Source organism: Callorhinus ursinus, unplaced genomic scaffold (genome assembly GCF_003265705.2).
Source record: "Callorhinus ursinus isolate GAN/ISIS: 27379988/994484 unplaced genomic scaffold, GSC_fseal_2.0 scaffold77, whole genome shotgun sequence".
In the NCBI taxonomy this organism is placed as follows: domain Eukaryota; kingdom Metazoa; phylum Chordata; class Mammalia; order Carnivora; family Otariidae; genus Callorhinus; species Callorhinus ursinus.
This window is the reverse complement of record NW_027397139.1, coordinates 3917346-3930917: the sequence shown is the minus strand read 5'-3', so window position 1 is coordinate 3930917 and position 13572 is coordinate 3917346. Positions and strand designations below refer to the sequence as shown.

The window sequence follows — 13572 nt, the reverse complement described above, 5'->3', positions numbered from 1 at the left end:
GGCGCTTGCACAGATTGTTCTAATAGTCTTTAGGAGAGACCTTGCTGGGGCGCCTGGGCGGCTCAGTTGGTTAAGCGACTGCCTTCGGCTCAGGTCATGGTCCTGGAGTCTCGAGATCGAGTCCCGCATCGGGCTCCCTCCTCGGCGAGGAGCCTGCTTCTCCCTCTGACCCTCCCCCCTCTCATGTGCTCTCTCTCTCTCATTCTCTCTCTCTCTCAAAATATATAAATTAAAAAAAAAAAGAGAGAGAGAGACCTTGCTGGGTCCCCAAACCCCATTCCCTCCCTGGGATTTGCAAAGGCCCTGCAGCCTCCAAGACTCAGCATCTTGGGCCAGCTGAAAGCTTGCACCCCTCCTCCCGGTCTCCCTGGGGGGCTCGGTATGTTCTGGGGAGGCAGACACCACCAGAAGCACAGAAACAGGGGGCACCTGGGTGGCTCGGTCAGTGAAGGGTCCGACTCTTGATTTCAGCTCCGGTCCCGACCTCAGGGTCGTGGGATCCAAACGCTTTGTCCGGCTCCGCGCTGGGCGAGGAGCCTGCTTGAGATTCTCTCTCCTGCTAACCCCCTCTCCAAACAAAAACAAAAACACAAGAACAGGCCTGTGCCCTTTATTTAGGAAACAACTACTTATTTACAGAAGAGGTGGGAGAAAGTCAGACGGTCACAAGAACGTCAGGGGGACACAACAGTGGCTGGGTCAACACTCCCCCTGGAGGGCCCCCCAGGATCCAGAGAGCAACCAGTCCTCAGCTGCGATGGCCCAGGACACCTTGGGGGCAGAGGCTGCTGTGTCCTCAGCCTGGGACCCTGCTCTCTGGGCCTCCAACAGAAGTTTGACAGAGACGGAGCCTCCTCCAGGAAGCCCTCCCTCCAGCACCTGTGTGTTCCTGCCTCCAGATCCAGGGCACTCCGGTACCTGCCCCTCCACGAGGTTATTTCTGGCTTCACTTCCCATTATAAAAGAACTAAAGGTGGAGACCCAAGCAGCCCTGGCCCTTCCACCCCCAAGAGGCACCATAATTCACAAAGCCGCCAATTCCATCGCTGGGCGTTGTGCACACAAGCATGTCCTAGGAGCAGCAAACAGGCATACGGGGGGTGAGCGGCCAGGCCACCCTTCCCTTTCCATGGAAGCTTCTCAGACATGCAAGGCACAGTGGCTCTCTGGGTCCCCCCGGGGCCCACCACACCCAGCCCCCCACCCCCCTGGGCCAGCAAGGTGGACTCCACTCACGACATAGTTACTGCCTCCACCATCACAGCACCCCCAGGGGACCAAGCCCCCCAGGGCTCTAGGTCTGCACCCCCAGGCCAGGGTGGCAGGCCTGGGGACAGCTCAGGCACCGGGGCTGGTTCTCAGGAAGAAGAACAAGGGTGTGCTGGTTCCCCGGTTAGGGGCACAGGTGCTGACCGCGGGGCTCACCTGGCACCAAGAACACCACCAGACGCCACGCAAGCTAAAATCCATACAAACATTTATTCCGTCCCTGCCTCGGGTTAGGGGAGAGGGGCTCAGAGCCCTAGGGAGGCTGCAGGCCTTTACAGACAGCCCCTGGGGAGGGTGGGGCCCTGGCAGGAAGACAGGGTCCAGAGGCTGATGGGCCCCGGAGGGGTCCAGAAGGCGAGGCCCTGGGGGGCTGGCTTGGTTCCCAGAGGTCACGGAGTCCAGGTGGGTTTGGGGAGGCCAGTTCCCACCCGTCTGGCCCAGGCCAGGCTGGACTCTCGGTCCTGGTGGCTGCCAAGGGTACAGCTTGTCGGCTCCCGGCCCCCAACTTCTCCCCCTCCCCCACCCCCAACAGGAAAGGCAGCACCAGGGTCTTGCTTCTCCGGGTGGGGAAATGACAACTGTGCGAGTCGTCAAGTTTAAATTACAAATAATAAAAATAACAATACAAAATAAAAAAAACCCCTGTCTCAAACACACCCACGAAAAGCCTGCCCGGCAGGAGGAGGAGCAGGAGGTCTGGCTGCCAGGGACGCAGCGGGGTCCACGGGCGGGGGAGGGGGAGGCCGGGGCGGGGGGGGGTCTGTCCCGGCCTCCTCCGGGAGTCAGCAGCAGTCTCCAGAGGACAGAAGGCGGGGGCGGCGCAAGGGACCAGGTGGGGGGCAGGGCTCCAGGTGGTCTCGGCGTGGGGCTCTCGTGCCGCCGGCTCGTCCCGCTCTCTCTGTTTCCGTGTCTTGGCGACGTGGACAGGGTTAGCTCTCGAGATTTATTGCACTGTTTTGGAAGAGGCCTGGGGTAGAGGCCGGGCCGGGGGCTGTGGGGAAGGCGGGCAGGCGGCAGCGGTCACCGCTTGGTCTTGGCGTCTTCTCGGATCTTCCAGATCACCAGGTGCATGCAGGCGCTGGCGTCCTCGCTGGAGCTGTGCCCATCCACTGCAGAGCGGGAGGGGGGTGCGTCAGGGTGGGCGCGCCCCCCAGGTCCGGCCCCGCCACCCCGCCGCCCGCCGGCTCACCGTTGTCCTGGATGATCTGTCTGAGGTAGTCAGCCATGAGGTTCCGCAGGGAGCGCTTGTAGGGGAGGCCCAGGCGGTGTGGGAAGAGCACGGAGGTGTCCACCACGGTGCTGTGGATGACCTGTGGGCGGGCGGCTGGGCAGAGACCGCAGGGGCCAGGGCCCCAGGGAGCCAGGGTAGGAAGGTGCCCGGGGTCGGACCACCCAACTCCTGCCCCTCCCCCCACCCTGCCGAGGGCCCCGGGGCCCAGGACAGCCCCGGCCACCTGCCCAGGACCCTTGGCAAGCGGAGCCCAGGGGCGGGCAGTACCTTCAAGGCCAGCAGGTCGCTCTCCAGGCTGTGTCCGATGAGGACGGTGTCGGCGCTGAACATGCTCAGCAGGACGGCCTGGACGTCCCGGAGCGAGATGCTCGTGTCGGCGAGGTCAGCCTCGGTCACCCCTGAAAACCTGCAGTGGGCAGAGTCGGGGCCTGAGGGTAGCTAGAGAGGGATCTGGGGTTCCCAAGCCCAGAGCCGGGCGGGGAGCGGGGGGTCGGGGCCGCACCTGGTGTTGTAGTCAACGATCTCGTTGTCTGGCTTGACGAAGGTGTCGTAAACCACCTGCATGTCCGTGTCCACCACCGTGACGCGCGTCAGCTCCAGGCCGTACGTGGTGTAGGACTGCGCGGCCGGGAGGGCTCATGTGACAACGCGCCCGCCCTGCCCCAAGCTCTGGGGGAGCTCCCGGGGGCTCCTCTGGGAGCCGGAGCAGGCGTGAACCCGGGGTGCCCTAAGCCCCAGCAGCGCCCCCGGTGTGCATGCCAGTCCCGAGTAAACACAGCTAGGTCGTCAGTGTGCCTGGGGCGAGCCGAGGGCCGAAGCCAGAGCTTCTGCTTGGCGGTGGGGGAAAAGCCCGCTCTCACAGCCCGAGCCAGAGAGAGAGACCAGCACCCGCCGCTGCTGCGGCTCTTCCCCTCACCTGCTCTATCCTGAGACCCACGCCGGCTCCAAGCTGCGGGTGCAGGTGCCCGGCCGCCACGAGCACGCGCGGCACGCAACTCACCATTTCACAGTCGAGGGCGAAGATCCCTGGGTGAGCATCTTCCGAAAGTTCTTTATCGAAAGTCTTCACGAAGCCTTCGAGGTTTTCCTTCCGGCCATCCTGCACGTGTTGCTGCAGGAGAGACGTGAAGGCCGGTGAGCCGGCGGTGTCCGGGGGACGTCCCCCCCTCTCCAACGCCACCGTCAGAGGCACACAGATGAGAGCACAGGGAAGGGGGGGGTCGGGGCTCTGGCCCAGCCGCACCTCCTTTCCGGCCAGGCGGGAAAGCGCCGAGCAGGGCCCGAGAGACCTACCTTGGCGACCTGGCAGCCGGTGGAGCCAATGGCGGCCGAGCAGCACGTGTACTGAGTCTCCCAGCCGCCAGCCACTGGAAGGGAGGTGGCGGTCAGGGCCGGGGGGGCCCCCAGGCGGCCCGCCCCACGCCGGCACCCGAAGGCCCGGGCAAAGGCTTCCCAGCAGAGGAGGGCAGGCCCCGTGAGGCGGGTACCTCCAGCCTCCTTCCCTGGGGGCGCCGGAGGGCTCACCTCGGTTCCGGCGGAGCCGCCCCCAGTGGTAGCAGCACTCCTCCTCCCGCACACAGCGGCCCGACGGGGACACGAGGTACTCGGCGCCGCACCGGCAGCAGATTCTGCAGGACGCTGTGAGGCAGCAGGAGGGCTGAGGCATCAGGCCCCGAGCCCCCTGCGTCTGTCCCTTGCTCACCTTCACGCCCCCTCCACCCAGACGGCCCTCCGCGAGCCGCCCCCAGGCCAGCCCGCCCCCGAAACGTGGGTGCTCAAGCCCACTCACAGTCCTTGGGCTTCTTCTCCTCAGCCGTGAAGATGACGGCGCCCCCCGGCCGCTCGGGGTGCGGGAAGGGGTAGCCGTTCTCTTTGAGCTGGTCCTCAGTGAGCAGGTACTCCTTGAGGCGACCATACAGGGCAACCCCTGGGGACAACCGGGAGAGGCGGTCATCCCACAGCAAGGCCGGGGAGGGCCGGACAGGCGAGCAGGGGGGCAGGCCTGGCGGGGGGTGGGCGGAAATGCTGCCACAGGGGCCACCGCTGAGCCCCCGAGTGGCCCGGCCGGACCGCTGGAGGGACCAGGCTCACCTTTCAGATCCTCCACCCGGGGGCTGCTCGGGCGGCTGAGCGAGAAGCTGGTCTTGGTGGCCAACTTGCCGCCCAGCACCATCTCATGAGACACGACCCTCCGGCCACCGGATTCTGGAAGCAGGGGGAGGGTACAGTATGCTCAGACTCCCGAGTGCACCCCTGCCCTCCGTGGTGGCCTGTCCCCTGGCCGGCTCCTCAGCACCCAGTCAGGAGAGGCCTGACCGCCTGTGACCTGGGGGCAGCCACCCTGCCCCCCCACCTTAACTCTTCTGGAAGCAGCTGCTGGTGGTAGTCCTAAGGGACGGGGACGGTCTAAGGGCCTTCGGGGGCTCCGTGGACGCTGCCCAGAGGAGCTGTGGGGGCGGAGGCGGGAGCAGGAGAGCAGGGAGGTGTGCGCACTGACGGATTAATGTGCCTTCAGAGGCGGTAAGGAAACGTCCTCCCGGAGCTGAACGTGCGGAGCAGGCCGTGTGAGCTTTGCCTCTGACGAGGTCGCCCCGTTAGCGGGGCCCCTCGGCTCAAGAGAGCCAGCTAGCTAAGGAGGGTGGTTACTAGCGAGGAGAGGCGGTGGGGAGGCCGTGGGGTCAGCATCGTCGTCCGCAGAAGCCTGCCGAGCAGCCGCTGGCCCCACCACAGCGTTTCCCGCGGCCTTCTGTCTGAGAGTCCCCACGCTCCGAGCAGCCAAGAGCCAGCCGGCCAGGGCCCCACAGCCCCACTCCCTCGCCTGGGGAGCCTGGGGTCCTGCGCTCCAGGCACAAACCTGACTCTTCCAGACGTGAACTCCCCGGCCCCCCCCCCCCCCCATTTACTGTTGAGACCGGGCGCGGAGCTGGGGACCAGGCCCCGCAGCTTCTTGAGGGTGTTCACGGCGACATTCAAGTAGATGTTCTTGCTGGGGCTGCGGTCGTAGGCCACCTTCTCCTCGCTCAGCGCCTGAGGACAGACATGCCGCTCAGGCCTGCTGTCCTGGGCTTGGGGCCGGGGAGCAGCCCCTCAGCCTAGGACGCGGCCACCTGCCAGGGTCACACACCTTCTCTATGGCTTCCTGGTTTGAAGAGCAGAACTTGAGACACTCCTCAATGAACAGGTTCAGATACCGCTGGCGGATGACTGTGGGGACTTTGCCCCCAAACTCTTTGGGGATAACGGGCTTCTTTAAACTCTAGGGAAGACACAGACCCGTTGGAGGTGGCATGTCCCAGCCTGGGCCTCTACGGCCATTTCTCAAACCCACAGGGCATCACACACACGGTGGACCCTGCTGGGAACTCTGGGCTCCGGTGACCAGGAGGGTGGCCGCTGGCTCATCAGCGCCAACAGACCACCCCAGCGATGTGGACAGAGGGGAAACTGAGGGCGGCGGGGGGAGGAAGGCACCTGTGCCCCCCTGCTCAGTGCCTCTGAACCGTAGCTGCCCCGGGCGATGGGGGAGCCAAGGGAGTGGGCAGGGCAGGCTCCCGCAGGGAGCAGGACACTCACCTGTAAAGATGGGCTGTGGGCAACGCGCTTGGGGGTGACGGTGGTGGTGGTCTTGGACGCCATGCCCGACAACGTGCGCGCCTTCAGGGGCTGGCTGCCCGGCTCGGGGCCATTGGGAGGCTGGCTGCTGCTGGCGGCGAGGGCCCTCTTGGCACCTGTGGGGGCTGGCGGGGCACAGGGTCCGTGAGTGCGGGAGCAGAGCACACCCATCACCGAGCTGCAGAGCACCAGGCAGCCGCGGTCGTTCAGCGCCAGCAAGACGTGCATCTCGGAGCACAGGGGGAAGGGCCGGGCTGTGGGGCACGGGCTGCGGAATGACATTAGGCTCTATCTGCTTCCGGGCAAGTCCATCGAGAAGGGGGAAACACAAATGGGGCTTTGGAGGCCGGCTCAGGCAACGTCGCCACTTGGGTGGTCCGGCGAGTGGCAGGGCACATGGGGAGCCTTTGCCACATGTTCCGGCCCCCGACTCCGAGGCATTGACGTATGAGGGAGGAAAGGCCCTGGCTCCTGGGCTGAGGAGCAGAGGGTATAGGCTGTCCCCGGCCCAGTCATTGTGACCAGCTGGCCTGCCCGCCGCGGCCTGTGTGTTCTGCCTCTCCCTTTGATGAGGTCACAAACCAAACAGTCTCCCGCCCCCCGCCCCCCACCCCCCCAGGGAGGAGGGCACCCGCCTGTGGGGCCGTTTCCAAGGGCTCCAGGCAGGCGGCGGGGGCTAGGGGAGGCGGGCTGGGTGCACACGCGCGCGGGGCCTCAGACCAGCCCTGCTCCCAGGCTCGGCCATGACAAAAGAATGGGAGCAGGTGAGGAGTGCAGAGGGCCTGGGTCCCCGGCCTCCTGGGAAGGACGCTAGCAGCACGAGCCGGCTGTGGCCCCTCCGACACCAGGGTCAGCCTCTGCTGACGGGGCAGAAAACATGCACTTCTCAGGGATGGAAAAACAGCTCTTAGGTTCATTTAGACAGAGACTTCTCAGGAGCACCTGGGGCACACGTGGAAAGGAAAGCCAGCCCGGAGCATCAGACGGGACTCCTGAGACCTCAGGTGGGTCCCACTGCCGCTCAGGGAGGTGGCCACAGTGCCTACAAACGCCGGACTCCCCGCGGGCTGACGCCTCCCCCAGCGTGTTATGGCGAGGGTCGTGTGCCAGGACTGACCCGCACAACTCGGCCGCGGGCAGAAGCTGTGGGTTTGTGAGAGAGTCAAGTCCCGGGCCCCACGCGGTTCAGGGTCCTCACCCTTTGCCGCTACTAAAGAACCCCAGCCAACACCCCTCGCCATCGGGTTCTAACTGGGGAGTCTGGGGGTAGGGAAGGATCAGGATGCAACAGCTTATCCTGAAGAAGGTTCCCGGCACCAGGAAAAAGCAGGGGTGGCTACGGGTGCCTGCATTTGTAGGACTACTTTGTGCGGCTGCCCCTCAGGCCCCGGTTCCTCAAGGGGGTGTTTGAACAGCAGCAAGGGAGTCCCCTGGGAGCTGGTCAGATGGCAGGAGCCTCCCCCGGAGAGGCTGACTCTGCATCTGAACGAGCCCTCCTGAGCCCCCCTCCCATTTCCTCAGCTCCAGGCACCGCTGACCCAGAGATACCCACCAAGTGTCCCACCTGTCAGACCGCGGACGTGTCACCCGGCTTCCGCAGTATGGAGCAAGACCCGCCCCGAGCCCCCCAGATCAGCCGAGAGCCTCCAGCCACACCTGGGCAGGAGCCAGGGGCCCCACCCCACATTCAACCCTGCGGCCAGCTCCCTGCTCCTGGCGTCACTGTCTAGGGCCCGGGGCCCGCACTCAGACCGGCCCCCACCAGGCCAGCCGCCTCCAACACCCCAGGAGCCCGGGGGAGGCGAGGACACGGAGACCAGGGGCCGGGACAGAGGGAGAGTCACAGGGAGACCTCTGCGTTGGGGCCTCAGAGGGAGGCTATGGGCCTGACGGACAAGTGATGGGAGGAAGACACCCCTCCGACTCTCCACAGGCAGCAGCCCAGGACCAGCACCAACGCCAGGAAAGGCCCAGAGCCGCTGGGCACTGCACCAGGCCCGCCTGCTACCGCTCAGAGAGACCCTTATCCCCATCTCACAGACAAGCATGCTGAGGCCCCAGCTGGGCCCTGTCCAAGGCCACCACGGCTGGCAGAAGTGGAGCCTGGCCTTGGGCCCCTCCTATCACCCCGAGCCCCTGTGCCCTGGGACTTACCGGCAGCCAGACGGGGGTTGGGAACGTGGGCGATCCTCCTCTTCTCGCCAGGGGCTGAGATATGGATGGAGGAGGGCTTCTCAGCGGGCGGCTGGGTAGCCTGGAGCCAGGGAGCAGAGTCCCTCTGGGCCTGCTGGGCCCGCCGATAGCATACCTCCTGGGCGGTGGGAGGCCGGGCAGGGGGAGCCGGGCCTCTCCTCACGGGCTCTGCCTGAGTGATGACAAATTCCAGGGTGGGGCTGTAGGTTGGGGGCACCCAGAGCAGGCCACGTGGGGCAAAAAGCTGACAGTACAGCCACAGGCAGGAAGGCCGGGGCTCCAGGGCTGGGACGCGTCCAGCTGCCCTGGGGCCTTCCGAGTTCTCGGACACCCAGGCAGGAACCAAGGGGCTCAGCATGGTCGGCCTCAAACTCATGTTGCCTCGCCGTCCCGGAGCGGAGCACCCCCGTGGCCCTGCTGTCTTGGCTGCCGCCTTCAGAAGGCCCAGGCCGTGCCTTTGGCCCTGATAACAGGCACACCCTGGGCCCCCTGATTGGATTAGCATACCGATCCAATCCCGCTTGATTCAATCCTCTCTAGCCTCCAGCTTCACCAGGGGAGGGGTCCAGTGACTGAATCAACCAGAGCTCCCAGGTGCTTGGCCGGGAGCCCCACCCTCTGCCCCAGTCTCCTGTGCTAGCTGCCTCAGCCACCAACCACTGTTCCTGTCTTCACGGTGGAAATCGGCTCAGAAAGGTTGGGCTGTGCTGTGTGACCCTGATGGAGGACGGCCGCCCCGGAGCCGCCCCTCACATCGCCCTTCCTGCACTGTGCCCGACTCCCCCCAGCACAGAGCACAGCCTGAAGACCGGAGATGGGCTCCAGTCACTTCTGTGCCAGGACACAGGAACCCCTCGGCCGGGGAACACGGGGATCCAGTTTCGCAGACAGGGGCCTCGCTCCTACCAGCTTCTACCCAGGACCCAGAAGCAGACTCTTACCTCCTTGCCTTGCTTGGAGAGATGAGAAATTCTCCTCTTCTGCCCAGGGAACAGAGTGGTCAGACCCGAATGCCCCTTGTCTTCGATTTTCTCTTCCTTGGGGGGCTGAAACACACATCCGTCCCTCAGCGAGGCTCCCTCTCTCGGGCCTCACCTCCCACACCAATGCAGCAGGCTCCCAGACCTGAGACAGGGTGAGGTGGGAAGGCAGTGACGCACTCAAAGGAGGGGCTCCCAGGTCTTGAGACACGAGGTGGGGCCCTCACCTGCAACCCCCGCCCACTCACAGGTGAGGAAACAGGCCCCCCAGCACATCTCCTGCAGACACACCCCAGCCCCAAGTGCGACACGGGCCTCAGCCAAAGTGGTCTCCCGCCCAGATCACTGCCTCCTGGTCCCCTCCCTCACGTGCTCATGGGGGGGCAGCTCAGAAACACAGGAACCGGGTGGAGAAATCTGACCCGCACCACCTCAAAGGTCTGTGAACAGAGCAGGGCGGTAAAGGACAGCGCAGCCCGGGAGGGACCTTGCGACCCTCCCAGAAGCAGCGGTTTTCTGAGCTTTGTGGAAAAGCAAGCTCCCTCTGGTGGCTGACATGGGGACCCTGGCCGGCCGACCCAGAAAGGCTGGGGCTAGCCTGGGTTTGGGGGGCATGGAGGAGACAGGGAGGGCAGAGGGGGAGGAGGGAGAGGTGGGCAATGCACTGCACAACTTTGCCTGGTCTCTGTGGATCTCAGAACACTGCCCCGGGAGCCTGCTGGGTGGGCCTTAAGCCTCCTCTTTGTGGCCAAGGCAGGCTGGGGGGCAGGGGTTCCGCAGGCAGCCCCCAAGGGCTCCTGGCTGAGGAAGGATGGGAGCGCCCCCACCGCAGCCACAGGGGCCCTGCGGAGGCGGCTCACCTGCCGGGCCAGCCGGCCCCTGTCCTCCGTCTTGACGCTGGTGGACTCGTTGAAGATGCGCAGACACTCTTCCATGGGGTCGGAGTCAAAGTCGACCTCCTTCTCCAGAGCAGCGTAGTCCACACCCCCGCCCACCCCAGACGAGGAGGAGGAGGAGGAGGAGGAGGAGGAGGAGGAGGAGGAGGAGGAGGAGCATGAGGAGGGGGAGGCGGGGGCAGGCCGGGCGGGCAGGGGGGCCTTGAGGCGCTTGCGCGGCCCCTGAGCGGCTGAGTAGCCCAGACTGCTGTCCGAGTCCGAGTCGGAGTCCGAGGTGGAGCTGAGGTGGGGCGGGGCGGCAGGGGGCGCCGCGGGACCCGGGCCTTCGTCCTCGCTCTCGTCCCCGAAGAGGTCTGCGTGGCTCAGGGCCCGCTTCTGCAGCTTGGGGGCATCCCGGGAGGCACCCTCGTCCAGCGAGCGGGCCTTCCGCTCGGCCAGCTTCCCCGACACGGTCTTCCCGCCGGGCCTGTTTGGCAGCTGGTGGACACTCCCGCGGTCAGGCCGGCTTTTCCCTGAGCTGGCCACCGGGGTGGCCGAAGATGGCTTTTTCTTGGTCCCTTCGGGCTGCTCGGCCTTATGCCGGGGGCTGCCAGCCTGCGGGCCCCTCCGGTCTGCACAGGGCTTCCCGGCCGGCCTCCCGTGCTCTCCGTCTTTGCCCCTGTCCTTCCTCTGGATGCTGTCCTTGGGGCCGGGGGCAGGCAGTGCCCCACTTTTCTTCTTCTTGGGTCTTCCCTGCTTGGAGCTGCTGGGCTCCCGGGAGGCCCTGGCCGGGGAGCTGGGCTTGGCCACGGGTGTCCCACCGGGAGCCTTGGGGGACTGCCCGAGGTCCCCCACGTCATACTGCACCGCCATCTCCTTGGTCTCCCGCAGGCCGCCCTCCTCAGCATCCTGGCTCTCTCTGGAGGCTGGCTGCCCGGGGGCCTTGCTCTCGGGGCCCGCCTGGGATCTCGGGGGACTGGTGGTGACGGGCACGTCAGGCAGAGCTGCGGCGGCATCATCATCCGAGTCTGAGAACCTGGCGTCGCAGCCAGCAAAGGGGTCGCAGGGCTTCTTGAGGGCGGGCGTGTAGGGTTCGCTACCCCGGGAGCCCCTGGGCCTCTTGGGGGCCCTGTCGTCCTTGGAACTGGCCCTGCTGAGCAGCCGGGCGGAGAAGTTGGACAGTGGGTCGTACTCCAGGTCCGTGGATGGCTTGGAGTCGTCCAACACGTACTTGCTGCTGGGGACGGGGCGGCCGTATCGCTGGGGCTGGCTCACAGCCTTGGGGACGTACTCCAGGGTGCTGCCACCCCCTCCGCCATGGCCCTGCGCCCGATCCAGAGAGGCCAGCGAGTACTTGCTGCCTGCCTCGGCGGCGGTGGCCAGAGGAGTGGGCTGGTAGCTGGCATCAGGGCTTAAAAGGCCAGGACGGCCACCAGGGTTGTAATCGAAGGACAGTGGAAAGGCGTCTTCGTCCAGGCCAGCGGCAGGGCAAGCGGCGGGGCCTCGGGGCGCCACGGCGGGGGCCTCCGCAGAGCTGTGCTCTCGGGCCGTCTCCAGGAGCTCTTGGTACCGCCGCTGCTCGAGTTCCACCTCCGAGCGCACAGCCTCAATGGCCTGATTGACCAGCTCCAGCTCCAGGATGTCTGAGCGGGGCTCATCCCCTCTGCCCAGGGCTCCATTCTCCCTCTGCACAGGGGGCTTGGGCAGCTCGGGGTTGTACGGATCATAACCAAGCCCTGAAATGGGAAGCAGGAGAAAAGAGCAGTGAGTGGGCCCACTAAAGCACAGCCGCACGAGCCAACGCTGGCTACTGCCTCAGTTTGGGCCTCACCCCCAAGGCCAGCAGGGGAAGAAGCATCAAACCAGCAGAGAATCAGAACCAACTGGGGGCTGGGCCTCCGGCAAAGCCCCAGGGACAATCTGCCAGCAGGTCAAGGTTTCCAGAGCGCACCCCACCCCCCATGCAGGCCCTATCCTGCATCGACTGACAGGCGCAGTGAGGAAGCAGAACCGGGCCCCCGAGGCACGGCCACTTGGTCCCCAGACCTCCCAGCACGGGTCGTCCAACTGGCACAGCGGAGTGGATGGAAACTTTACGGACGGAACAAGTGCAATCCGGGAGCTGGGGTGAGAATGGGAGTCCGTGGACCCAGCCCACAGCGAAGCCACAGCAGGCTACTTCCTGCAGATCGGAGCTGGGATGGTGTGCATGGAGGACCTGCCAGCCAGGCAGGGCACAGACGCGGCCCCGGGCGGGGCAGGAATGTGCAGGGCTCCCCGGGGTCAGGGCCTGGGCAAGCGGGGAGCAGAGGGCCACCCCTGAGGTGTCACCTGTAGGACTCCCTACAGTGAAGTCCACGGGGCTGTGCGGATGCCAGAACACGGACGCCTATTGCTACGTAGCCCCACGATGCTTTTAAGGGAAAAGGTGAGGTGGAAGGCTATCCATGCCACAGTCCCACAGCATAAAAAAGGAAAAAGTATTGTATGTTCAAAACACATTCCGAAAACACCAAGTGGGGCGGACAGCAAAGCTCATATCCTCTTGAACGTTGTTGTTAAAAGTTTATTATTGTTTTTTCAGTAACCTCTACACCGGACACGGAGCTTGGACTCACGACTCCGAGATCAGGAGTCGCACGCTCTTCCTACGGAGCCGGCCTGGTGTCCTGACCTTGTAATGTTTATGTTGATCTGAAGAGTCCCCACTTCCACCAGCGGCTGTGGGATAGATAACTCCGGTTAGGTACCGCGTTCCAGGGCCTATGCTCCGAGCCCAGCACAACCAAAGCCACCACTGTCCGTACAAAACGCCTAGGAGGCTCTCCCGTACAGACGGAAGGACAGAAACCAAATAAAATGTGAACAAAGCCCAATGTTCCAAGAAAGGAATAACATACCATATTCAAATACACCATGTTCAAATAGTCCAGAATTTAAAGAACTCATCATTAGAAATCCTGTCCGAAATTTTATTTTCTTTTAACGCTTTTATTTATTTAGCTGAGAGAAGGTGAGAGAGCACAAGTGAAGTGATGGACAGAGGAAGCAGCAGGCTTCCCGCCGAGCAGGGAGCCCCACACGGGACTCGATCCCTAGACTCCAGGATCATGACCTCAGCTGAAGGCAGACACTTAACCAACCGAGGCACCCAGGCACTCTCCTATCTGCAATTTTAAAATCTGTTTTGTTTTTTATAAAGATTTTTATTTATTTGACAGAGAGAGAGCGAGAAAGGGAACACAAGCAGGGGAGTGGGAGAGGGAGAAGCAGGCTTCCCATGGGGCAGGGAGCCCGACGCGGTAACCGGGCGCCTGGGGGGCTCAGTCGTTGGGCGTCTGCCTTCGGCTCAGGTCATGATCCCAGGGTCCTGGGATCGAGCCCCGCGTCGGGCTCCCTGCCCCGCGGGAAG

General features: G+C 64.6%; 1 protein-coding gene across 6 annotated transcripts in view; it reads right to left on the bottom strand.

The window, feature by feature from the left end:
- Positions 1 to 1460: 1460 nt before the first annotated feature.
- REXO1 (RNA exonuclease 1 homolog) overlaps positions 1461 to 13572 on the bottom strand; it is a 23949-nt gene continuing 11837 nt past the window's right edge. For all 6 annotated transcript variants that reach the window (XM_025861122.2, XM_073887312.1, XM_025861125.2 and 3 more), the window contains 15 exons: positions 10146 to 11896; positions 9247 to 9351; positions 8267 to 8477; positions 6074 to 6237; positions 5625 to 5756; positions 5404 to 5527; positions 4592 to 4705; positions 4290 to 4427; positions 4025 to 4138; positions 3794 to 3867; positions 3501 to 3611; positions 3003 to 3118; positions 2768 to 2906; positions 2459 to 2579; positions 1461 to 2378 (listed from right to left, as the gene is read on the bottom strand). In XM_025861122.2, coding sequence (XP_025716907.1) covers positions 2290 to 2378; positions 2459 to 2579; positions 2768 to 2906; positions 3003 to 3118; positions 3501 to 3611; positions 3794 to 3867; positions 4025 to 4138; positions 4290 to 4427; positions 4592 to 4705; positions 5404 to 5527; positions 5625 to 5756; positions 6074 to 6237; positions 8267 to 8477; positions 9247 to 9351; positions 10146 to 11896 — 3503 coding nt within the window. In that variant the 3' untranslated portion in view covers positions 1461 to 2289. The remainder of the gene's footprint in view (positions 2379 to 2458; positions 2580 to 2767; positions 2907 to 3002; positions 3119 to 3500; positions 3612 to 3793; positions 3868 to 4024; positions 4139 to 4289; positions 4428 to 4591; positions 4706 to 5403; positions 5528 to 5624; positions 5757 to 6073; positions 6238 to 8266; positions 8478 to 9246; positions 9352 to 10145; positions 11897 to 13572) is intronic.